An 11,714-nucleotide genomic window follows, 5' to 3' on the forward strand; every position below is an offset into this window, starting at 1 on the left:
GAGCGTACATATTTTGCGATATTGCTGACTTTGCATAGGATTAGTTTTATGATGTCACATAACGTCACAAGGATCGGAAAAATGCGGTATATTTCAGACCTCAGAAAAATGTAGCAGATAAACATGGCATTATACTTTCCCACTATTTTAGTTTATTTTTCATAATATTATTTTCGAAAGAAAAAGTCTATTCGATGAGATACATTTAAGATATGTTATAAAATTTTCTTTTATCGGTTTGACTTATTATAATCGATAATCGCATTTGATTCACTTTTATGACGTCACATCCGTCACACAGAAAATGTATTTTTGCTTCATGCTCCTGGTACATTTTTTATTTAATAATCCAGATTCTAATCACCAAGACTATTATTATTTTGCCGCCAAATTCATTTATGTTAGAATTTACGTTTTAAAACACATTATTTTTGTTATTCATTCATAAATTGTGTTATTTTGACACTAAAAAATATTGAATATCAATTTAACACAAAATATTTAAATAATATAATCACATTATGTTAAATTGACACTCGAATATGTTAAAAATGTCAACACAAAATTTTACAAGAACTTGAGTGAATCGTTTCTAACACAAATACAAAATGTTTTTTACTGTGTACTTTTTATTCTTTTTTAGTTCTAAGAATCGAAAAAATAAAGAATAAATTAAGTCGAGATTAAAATTAAATTACAATGGTACATGGTAAATGGACATTAGAAATTCTGGTTTATATTTCTAGTCAAATAATCGATAAGTGTTTGGTTAAAACGATAATACTGCGATATATTATAAAATATATTCGTCACAATCGAGGAAAATCAGTCCGCAAGTTTTATATATTAAAAATGCGAAATAAATGTTAAATATAATACGAACGTTCGTCTGACTGCTGACAGATGTCGATTGTGGTAAACCCGAGCACATTCAACACGGACGTTATACATTGACATCGAATGCAACGTATTATGGAGCAGCTGCACTTTATGAGTGCGACGGCAATTTCGAGCTAGACGGATTCGCCAGAAGACTGTGTCTTGAAAACGGTACCTGGAGCAGCGATACCCCCATATGTCGAGGTAATCGGTCGGAGATATTTAACTCTTCAAGCAAAACTGTTGTAAGAGTTGAATAACAAAATCTTATTACATTTAGTTGATTCCAAGTTAAATTTCAAATCCATTATTAATTACATATTTTACTTTAAGACATATATAATTCGCTTAGCAAATATATCTTATAATTGTAAGAATTGGCGATTGATCGTCAAATTGTACAAAGAATAATTACGACATACATTTACAGAAATACGATGCAGAGATCCGGAGAAAATCGGCGTATTATCGACGCAAGTGTCGACTCACAGTGTGGGTGGTGTGGCACACTACAGTTGTCCACGTGGGTTTTACATGGAAGGAAACGAAACTAGGATTTGTTTGCAAAATGGATCTTGGAGTGGAACAACGCCTGCTTGTTTCTGTAAGGGATTTTTCGATCAATTTTTTTTACTTCCAATGAATCTGTGTGCGCATATGACGCCGCAATATATTTATCTTATTACAAATTTAATAATCAATATTATTTTCTAAAATTCTTCATTATATGAAGGAATAAGAAGTATCTTATAAATATTTTTTCCGAAAACACTTAAATTTTATATTATTCAATAACAAGTATTTTTTTCTAATAATAAATTAATATATATAATCAAAGTATTATGATAATAAGCTACTAGAAGAATCCTTCGCGATATTTTTTCTAGCGGTCGATTGTAAGCATCCGGGACCGATAGAGAACGGTAGAGTGATAGTAGTGAACGGATCGACGACTTACGGAGGAGCCGCGGAGTATCATTGTTTACCGCAGTACGAAAGGATCGGTATATTCCTGAGGAAGTGTATGGACACAGGATACTGGAGTGGCGAGGAGCCAAAATGTGAACGTAAATAAGACTCAGATATCATATCTTTGAAATATACCTCTAAAAAATATTGCTTAAGATATAAAACTACTAGTTTCATGCTACGAAAAATCTTTAATCCTTATTGGCTAACTTTCACAATTTTTTCAAAGTATTAAAAATTCTTTCTAATCACCGAGACTATTATCATTTTGCCAAATTCATTTATATTAAAATTTACGTAAAACATTATTTTTATGTTATTTATTCATAAATTGTGTTATTTTAACACTAAGAAATATCGAATATCAATTTAACACAAAATATTTAAATAATATGATCACAACATGTTAAATTAACACTCGAATATGTTAAAAACGTTAACACAGAATTTTACAAAAACTTGATTGAATCGTTTCAAAAACGTTGGCAGCAGACTGCTCGAAAGAAATAAGTACTTATTTAATATTTATTCTATAAACTGCTTATTTTATAATGCCTCGAAGAATAAATCAGGGAAGATATGCAAGATATCGGATAAAATATTTATCATTCGTGTTGCAGTGGCCGCGAATGAGGTGGCCGAACCTCAAGGTGTCGGCACGAGCGTTGGCATCGGAGCTGGGGTTATCATCTTCATATTAATTATCCTTGGATTAGTTTACCTTAGGCTGTGAGTGCTCGTTTCTCGAGATAAAAACAAGCGCGTTTCTTTTCAATTGCAAAGTAATTTACGAATTATATTTTGCAGACGAAAAGCTACGCCGGTGAAGAACACCGAGAACGTCCAAGCCGCGGAACGGAAAGAGGACCAAAACGCCGCCGTCATGTCTTACGCGACGTTGAACGACGGCACGCATAATACCATGTACGAGAACGTCCCCGAGGACGGTCTCTACGATAATCCGTACAGCTTAGGCGGCAACGCGTATAGGTAAGTCGCAACTGGGTGAAAAATTTTCTGGCCCCGATTCGATCCAATAGCGCAAAAATGCAGTTATCCAGGATTGGGAAAGTTACTTGGAAAGTTATTTTATAAAAATAACTCGTTCTTTTTTTCTGAAATGTAACTCGTTACCATTACTCGTAACTGATTTAAATAAGTAAAAACAAATATTCAAAAATCAAGGTTTGATACTACAAATAAAATCAATGCAAAAGATGGGCTGTAAGCCAAAGCTTAGTTGTTATTTTGCTCCATTTATATTTGACAAATTCATTACAATATATAAATAACAAACGTTTCGACTCCGAACGGGTCATTATCAATGTTAGGAGAAATCGGTTAGTGCATTATATAAATTAAATTTAAAATCCTTACAATACGTGATATGTTAAATGCGCTCGCAGTTCGTATATTGCATGTTCGCAGTCCAAAAATTAAAATGTGTTGATCGTCTAAATTAGTGTCGGTTGTTTGTTATTTATATATTGTAATGAATTTGTCAAATGTAGATGGAGCGAAATAACAACTAAGCTTTGGCTCATAGCCCATCTTTTGCATTGATTTTATTAAATAAGTAACTTTATTACTTTGTATCTATGTCAATAATTGACCAGCTCAGTAGGAAGATCTATAATGTGATTAATCGCGACATAGTCAAACATAACACTCCCTTTTTCTAAAACTCACTGCACCATTCCATTCATATTGTACTCGTACAAAGTAACGATTACATTCATTACCGTTACCGTAAAATATGTAACTGCGTTACCATTAACATTACAAATAAGATATAACATCGTTATTCATTTATTCTAAAAAAAAAGGTAATTGTAACGGTAATGACAAAACGTTACAAATAACACGTCACTTCTCAACTCTATACGATTAACCCATTTTTGTTAGAACTTCTCGTTAAATAACAGCTCTACAAAATCAAGTTTAATTACTTAAAACTATTTTTAAACACAATAAAAACAACGAATTGAGCAAAATTAATTAAGACTGCACAAATATCTGGACTGAAAAAAAAGTCAGCGATGTAGAAAGAAATATATAAACAAAACTAATCTTTTTTTAATTATTAAATAAGTAGGATTAAATAGAAAAATAAATAAAATTGATATCGTTCTACATAAATTAATATTTGTTCGCAACAGATACGGCGGCCACCCGAGAAGAATGTACGGCAGATCCGGACATTACGAGGCCGAGCCAGTTCCCAACAGGAACGGGATCACTATCAACGGCGTATCTGTGCGATAGCTCGTAATTCCGTCGACTTTCTTCATCTTCGCCTACGTCGGGAATCGCGCGCGGAAAACTGTCGATCGCGAAAAGTGACGCTCTCTTACGCGCGGTTCCTGCCGTTCTCGCGCGAGACGTGTACAGAAAACACCGAAGAACTTGTTGTCGTTATTTATATTACCGCCTCTGTTGAAGGCGCAATAGTTCATGTAAATAATTCGCGAGAAGGAGAGAAGACGAGACGTGTGGGAAGGATTATACGCACCGATGAGATTTTCTTCTCTGAGGATCAACTATATTTTGTATGATTCTGTATATACGGTGTATCGATTATTTAGGTTCATTACACGTAGGTTCTAAGTGACATGTTGTAGCGATAAGTTTATGATTGTGCGAATAAAGAAAGAAGTGCTCTTGTTGTACTTTATACTTCGTCGTATTATTTCGCTCGATTACCCCTTTAAAGTTATATAGTTATACAGTTTCCTAAAATGTCTCTATTTTCTGACGTTAATTCCACGGAATTCCTTTGAATAAATCTAAACTCGTAAGACAATCGCAATTTAATCCATCTATTGATCAATTAATATAACTCGAAAGAATTTTAGTCCTTATAAAATAATTTGTAAAATATAAATAACGTGGTCATGGTCACGCTGAGAAAAAAAAAGTTGCAATTATCATAATTAAATATCTTGTATATAGGTAAATCAATTTCGGTATCAATTATAAATTTGTTTGATAGAACTATAATATAATATAAATATAATTATTATTACTAACATTATAACAGTAATAACTATAAAAATAAAGCTTTTAACTATAATTATTTTACAATTATAGTCACAAATACTAAACACTTTTCCCACAATACGATATTCATAATCCGTTCATATTTCAAAACTAATAGTAACGTCTTAAGATGTTAATATGGTTCAGATTGATTTATGATATCTTTAAAGATTTCACACATAAAAAGCGACTGTGAAAATTGGCCTAACTGTACATTAACAATAAGTGAACTAACACACTAGGAAAAAATTTTTGGCATTTGTAATTACAATTACATCATAATTATGATTATTACTGCTATAATGTTAGCAATAATAAAAATGTAAAAATTTATTAAAAAATAAATTGACATACATTGAAAATGACTATAATTATAGTTATTATATAATACTATAACAATGGTAATATAATTACATCGGTACATATGGTACTATAATTACATCATTATTGAACTATAATTTATAGTCACTTTTTTTTACTAAACATATTTTATATAGTTAAGTTAAAAAAATGACTCTAAAATATAGTTAAATTATGATAAGTGCAACGATTTTTATAGTAACAACTCTAATTACAGTTATTTTTGGTGCCAACTTATATATATATGTATATATATACATATTTTACAGAACTATATATATTATTATTACTAATATTATATTATAGCAATATAATAACCAAAATGTAATTATAGTCACAAATGCTAAAATTAGCTTTTCGCTCAGTGTAGCAATGCTATATACTGTATCATCAATAATTGATTTCAGCCAACATCTCGATGACCGTCCAAGTCTTGGCGCGAAATCTTGGATCGCGGACAAGGGAAGAAACTCGAGCCATTGCTATGCGTTTATAAATCTCCCTGAATTGTATATACGCCAAATACTATCGAGATTATTGACCCGATAAATGGCAAATGCTTTTTATATATTTTTGTGTCTAATGTGATTAAATAATGGTTATACGTAGCAATTTCATTTTTACAAATAAAATCATAATATTAATATCTTCCATTAAAGTTGTTTTTCCTATTTTAATGATACGGTGAAAGAATTAGCAGGACCGAAAGATTGTTTCCCACCTTCACGAAAAATAAAATTACAGGACGATATATGTCTCACTCATGTCCTTATATGGTCGCGAGTCGGCGCAAGATACACGTTAATCCATGTATGGAAGTGATTCTCGGTTCAGGGCTGTAATAATTTCCAGATCACCCCTCAAAAAATTCCAAGTTAATTATACTACACATTTATACTTCTATCGCTATGCCGCGAATATTTTTTTTTACAACAGCCTATAAAAATTATATTTGTGATAATCACGTCATTATCATTTTGCTGTTACAATTATATTTTAACAACGTGAATTAAGAACTTAACAACTATAAATGCACTTCTAAGATAGTCCAGATTAAAATTTCACCGAAGAATTCCATCTACCTCGAATTTTCAAATAAGAACCGAGGTATTCTTGTCAGCTTACCTTTGTTCTTTCATCTTCGTGTAACGCACGAGCTACTACTTTTTGTGTGGATTCGTCAATAAAAGTGTGATTCAGAAAGCCTCGAATATGATTCGCGACCGAATAAAGGAGCGACTCATTCGCGAATACTCTGCGATGCAAAGGATCGGGAGTATCGGAACACGATCCTGACCGATGGCCCGAATATTTCTCGCTCCGCGATTTTCGCGCGGCTCACACAATTCCATCCATTCCCCCTGCCTTCCAGGCCTTCCAGCAGATGGTGCTGGCTGGCCGGGTGTGGTGAATGACCACGGAGTGACGCGTAACGTGATTCACAGTGTGCATCGTGAGTGAAGCCGAGATTCTGTCTAGCTTTCCACAGCTCTATTTCCTCTCCTTTATCACTCTCTGCTGGTGAGTACGCTTCGTGCGCTGTTTAAAACGCTTGAAAAATTAAATCGAATGAACGAGTTTTCTCTTCCGAATTGTGATACGCGCGACGGTGTTTGACAGGGAATCTTATTCCCGAAAGACCGCCATTGCGGTCACACTTTGCACAATCCACGTCCCGTTTGGCTTGAAAGAAAGATCGGGGATCGTTAATTTTCAATAGAACGAGGCGAGCCGCGAGCGAGATGTTTCTTGGTCAGGTTATGCATTGACGGAAACGCGGTACGCGATCGGAGAGAGATGTGCGAGGGAGCGTGTATAAACAGACGGATACAGGGCCGTAGATACCTGATGGGGAACGCAGTGGGCGCAATGCATTTACGACGATCACGCTAAATCAGTAAAGCGTTTGTCTATAAATTATATAGGCTTTTGGAGTTGGAGCTCTACAGCGCTACGAAAAACAGATATATTTTCAGAGGAAAAAAAAACCGTAAAGTAAGATTAAAAATACCGTAAAGATTTTATAAAACAAATGTTTTATTTTTTTTAATTGTTTGTCCTTGCTTTGAAATGTATTTTAGTAATTTAAATAAATATTAAAAGTATTAACTATTTATTTATTAGTAGAGGGGAGAGGAGTTAGGAAGACGCTTGAAAATTACAAACCCCTAGGTGCAAATTTTATAGATGCGATCCTGCGCTAATCTGTCGATATATCGTTGAAAAGAATATCCAAAACATTTTCTTATCGTGGACACAAGTTTATTATGAATATCATCTATCAATTTATAGACTAGTAATTCATTTGTGATGCACCAAAAGCTGACGCTTACCGCGACGGCCCTGAGCGCGAGAGAGACGCGAAAATCGAGGGAAAAGTAGGACGCGATTCGAGGGACAGATGAGTAAGCATGCACGAGCAACGATTACTGCAAAATTCGTGAAAGGCGATTGCAAAAGAAACATCGTTTATACATTTCAAAAGGTTATATATATATATTTTTTTTTTTTTTTTTTAATAATAGACAGAAATACGAAATATGTATTTTAATATGTGCGTAAAGAAAAATTTTATAATATTATGTGTTTTGTATAAAATGTATTATAGAGATAAGTATTTTAAAGACAACCGAGTCGAATGTGTAACTCGATTTCAGTGTCGATTCTTTTCTCAGATTCCAACCTGTTAGACTGTTCAAACGTATATTTTTAAACGAGCAAACTCTTGAACAATTTGCAGCTGATCGAACGCTATACATTAGCGACGAGTCTTGCGTATAAAAAGCCATTTAGGAGAGGCCATTTACGAGGAGAATAACGACCCCTTGGTCGCGCCTTCGTCCAAGAATTATTTTTACCCCTCCCCCGTTTCCTCTCTTTTCGGTCACGTCGGGGAGATTGTGAATTGATTATCCTAAAATAAACGCCGATGGTGATGGCGACTTGGCAACCCGGACTGTCTCGTCGCGATGTTCGTTTTTTTTATTTAAAAAGAACGCGTCTTTGTTTCGTTAAGATCCGTGATAAATTTACAGGAGGGGCCATAGGGAAAAAAGGAGAGATCGTCGTTTATTTTTTAAGTAAACAGATTTCCGTACAGATAAGTCGCGTCGAGCATTGTTTCTACTAGTAACTAGAACATATACCGGATGATCCTGTCAGATATTGTAATTTATTAATTTAATCTGAAAATACACACACTCTCATTCGAGATCCGCTAGTAAACTGTCGAATTTTTATTATGAGAAAAACGTGATTTTAACTTTATCGAAAGATTTATTAATTCACTTTCGAATGTCTCGAAAGGATGTTTTTAAACGATACATCTCGCACATCCAAATACATGGTTGCAAACAAAAAGATTTATCGATAATATTAATAAAAAAGATTTGGTACTCGCTTCGTTTCTTCGATGCTATTATTTAGCATATTCATAGAAAAAGGCATTAATGTACATAGTCGAATAAACTGTTTTATAGTTGCAATAACAATGTATATAGTCGAATTCTATTTTATAATTGCAAAACTATAAAATAGTTAATTTAATTATATACATTAGTTCATTCGACTATATGTAGTACCTATATATTAATTTTACATATAAAATTTGTACAATTCCTATCACTATGTTTTTCTCTGGGTATTTAAAATTATAACATATGATTGTCAATTCACATTAGCAAGCGTCTGCAATTCTAATTTATTGGACATAATATATAAAATTACACATAAATTAATCTTCAAAGGAGAGAAATATCGTTTAAATTTATAAAATATATCAAATTTGTGTTTAAGACGAAGTTTTCAAGATTGCCTATCAGTGACTAATACTTGAATTTCCAGTAGGTGCAAACAAAATTGTCAAGGATGTCTTCCCGCAAAACTGCCGGTCGCCGTGCCACCACGAAGAAGCGTGCTCAACGCGCGACATCGAACGTTTTCGCGATGTTCGATCAGGCACAAATCGCCGAGTTCAAAGAAGCTTTTAACATGATCGACCAGAATCACGACGGATTCATCGACAAAGAGGATTTGCACGACATGCTGGCCTCTTTGGGTAAGTGAAAGCCTTTTCAGAGAGAGAGATATGAAGAAAAAAAAAAACTATATCAAGTTGTACAAGTGTCGATGATTCTATATTGTCTTTTGGATTGAGATGAGATATGGATAGAATATAGGTACAAATAAATCATCTTTTACAGGCAAGAATCCTACTGATGAATACTTAGAGGCGATGATGAACGAAGCGCCTGGACCCATCAATTTCACGATGTTCCTGACATTGTTTGGAGAGAGACTACAAGGGACTGATCCTGAAGATGTGATCAAAAATGCCTTCGGTTGTTTCGACGAGGAAAATACTGGTCATATAAACGAGGAGCGTCTTCGCGAACTGCTCACGACGATGGGCGACAGGTAATTTTATTTTATTGCATTTTATTATTACTAAAATTATAGATTAATTTCAATCTACGAAATTATTGCGATTTATTGGGTTATTGTAACAATGTAAAAAAATATTTACGAATGAAATTTAGTTTCTTAAAATGCAGATTTTATTTTTAAAAATAGTAAAAGGCTAACAATAAGACAATGATTGCTCAGTAGCAATTTTGACAAATTAATTTAAAAAATTATGAATAATATAATTATACAATTCTAGATAATCAGAAATAATTATTAGCCAATATACTATATCATAACATAGTTTAGAAATATTTTTATATACAGATAAGCCCACATTAGGCTATGCATTGATAATTAAGAATTGCGAATTGAACATTAGAATTTGACTAATAACACAGATAATTTTAATTTTAATTTGTTTCATTTTAATTGATTAAATTCTAATCTCCAATTTGCAATTCTCACTCTCCAATGGGTAGTCTGATACGAGCTTTATTTTTATTGCTAATAATTACCTATTTATTAAATATTAATGATACTAATAAAGAAGTGCATACATAATAATATATAATATGACTTCTTATTATAAGCTAATAAAATCAATTGGAATTCTTGCATGATTATGCAAAACCGACTTGTTTTTTTTTTTTTTTTTTCAGATTCACGGATGACGATGTTGACGAAATGTACCGCGAGGCGCCTATTAAAGGTTCCATGTTCGACTATCTGGAGTTCACTCGAATCCTGAAGCATGGCGCGAAGGACAAGGACGAGCAGTAGTGAGAATCCACGCAAGAAATCCCCGCCATGGAATCTTAAATAATATTCGAAGTTTCTCGCACGCTTCTCGCGCTTTTTGCGGATTATAGATCCATCCGAGATATTATCAACAATTATCTTCTGATTTTGATGATTACATACATATATGCCGAACAATTTCAAATCGTAATTTGCATTAGGAATTCTAGTCTCTTAGAAATGTCTATTCACATTTACACTTGTTGAATTTGAAAACATAAACTGAATAATCGTAAGATAAATTTAGAAGCGCGAGATGTGTGTGTGTATGCGCATTTTGTAGAAAAATTGTTTCGAAGTATTCAAGCGTAACTTCTCGAATGATTACTACTGTACAGTCAGTAAAAGTTAAACATGTAAGATATTTATATAAAAACATGTAACTCTGTTGTAGATTCAGCATTTATATTTTAATATAATATTCTATTGCGTACGAAACTGTCACGTTGTCTTATATTATTAAACCTTCTAACAAGAGATCATTATATAATAGCACATAAATTTAACACCCTTATTGACAGCAATAATAATAGATTGATATTTAAGCATAAAGAGACGAGAAGAGCCAAGAAACGAGCATACAATAAATTGAATGTCAAATTAAAACTTTAATAACGTCATTGTATAAAAAACCTAGAACGTTTTTGGACTACACAGAGTTATTTTCAGCTAGCAGATTTCAAAAATCGTGAAATAAATTATAATAAATAAAACGAGTAAATATATAAACGACAAAGTCAAAAACAAAAAATCAATAAATAATTAAACATATCTAAAGATTAAAACCGAATTATAAGTGGCAAGAGGCTATGCCATTCACATTATTTGACAATTTTTTGAAACGCAAAAACACAAATTGTCTTCTTGACGTCGGAAAGCGCACATGGTCAATAATCGTTAAACGATGTCATATATAAGTCATGTTGCCTAAATGCCTAAATTCCTCGTTCAGTAGCAAGAAAGTGTTAATCCTCTCAAACGAAGAGAGTCAAACGAAGTCATATTGCCCAAATTCCTCGTTCAGTAGCGAGAAAACCGGAAAAAGATCATATCACTGATTTTTGGAAATTATGACATTATTAGACCGTACTCTAATGCTAATAATCGGCCGTTATCATATTTCAACGTAAGTTATGTTTGTGTATTTTATACGTTATCAATTATATTTGCCACTATTCCTGTTGATATATGAGAATGGAATGCATCGCAGCATGAAGATGGAGCGTCTTAGGCATAAAGCAAAAAAAAATGAAGTGATGGAA

At 33.0% G+C, this 11,714-nt stretch overlaps 2 protein-coding genes across 3 annotated transcripts in view; both read left to right on the top strand.

Moving 5' to 3' along the window:
* LOC105449355 (sushi, von Willebrand factor type A, EGF and pentraxin domain-containing protein 1) overlaps positions 1-4,522 on the top strand; it is a 50,221-nt gene extending 45,699 nt beyond the window's left edge. The window contains exons 17-22 of the mRNA XM_011688527.1: positions 904-1,083; positions 1,310-1,483; positions 1,767-1,946; positions 2,469-2,577; positions 2,656-2,838; positions 4,008-4,522. Of these exons, the coding sequence (XP_011686829.1) occupies positions 904-1,083; positions 1,310-1,483; positions 1,767-1,946; positions 2,469-2,577; positions 2,656-2,838; positions 4,008-4,113 (932 nt within the window). The 3' untranslated portion in view covers positions 4,114-4,522. The remainder of the gene's footprint in view (positions 1-903; positions 1,084-1,309; positions 1,484-1,766; positions 1,947-2,468; positions 2,578-2,655; positions 2,839-4,007) is intronic.
* Positions 4,523-6,661: 2,139 nt separating this feature from the next.
* LOC105449356 (myosin regulatory light chain sqh) lies at positions 6,662-11,165 on the top strand. Of its 2 annotated transcripts, none has more exons than XM_011688528.1 (4): positions 6,662-6,768; positions 9,091-9,304; positions 9,450-9,663; positions 10,314-11,165. In XM_011688528.1, exons 2-4 carry the CDS (start codon positions 9,115-9,117, stop codon positions 10,432-10,434), a joined length of 525 nt encoding a protein of 174 aa, XP_011686830.1. In that variant the 5' UTR covers positions 6,662-6,768; positions 9,091-9,114; the 3' UTR covers positions 10,435-11,165. The 2 variants fall into 2 exon arrangements, with proteins under 2 accessions (XP_011686830.1, XP_011686832.1); XM_011688530.1 differs by having other exon boundaries at positions 6,666-6,768; positions 9,094-9,304.
* The last annotated feature ends 549 nt before the right edge of the window (positions 11,166-11,714 follow it).

Source organism: Wasmannia auropunctata, unplaced genomic scaffold (genome assembly GCF_000956235.1).
Source record: "Wasmannia auropunctata unplaced genomic scaffold, wasmannia.A_1.0 LD336076.1, whole genome shotgun sequence".
Lineage (NCBI taxonomy): Eukaryota > Metazoa > Arthropoda > Insecta > Hymenoptera > Formicidae > Wasmannia > Wasmannia auropunctata.

Coding starts and splice junctions, on each gene's coding strand:
- LOC105449356 (XM_011688528.1), top strand. CDS start 9,115: ATGTCTTCCCGCAAAACTGCCGGTCGCCGTGCCACCACGAAGAAGCGT. Junction 9,305..9,449: donor CGACATGCTGGCCTCTTTGG/GTAAGTGAAAGC, acceptor CATCTTTTACAG/GCAAGAATCCTACTGATGAA. Junction 9,664..10,313: donor CTCACGACGATGGGCGACAG/GTAATTTTATTT, acceptor TTTTTTTTTCAG/ATTCACGGATGACGATGTTG.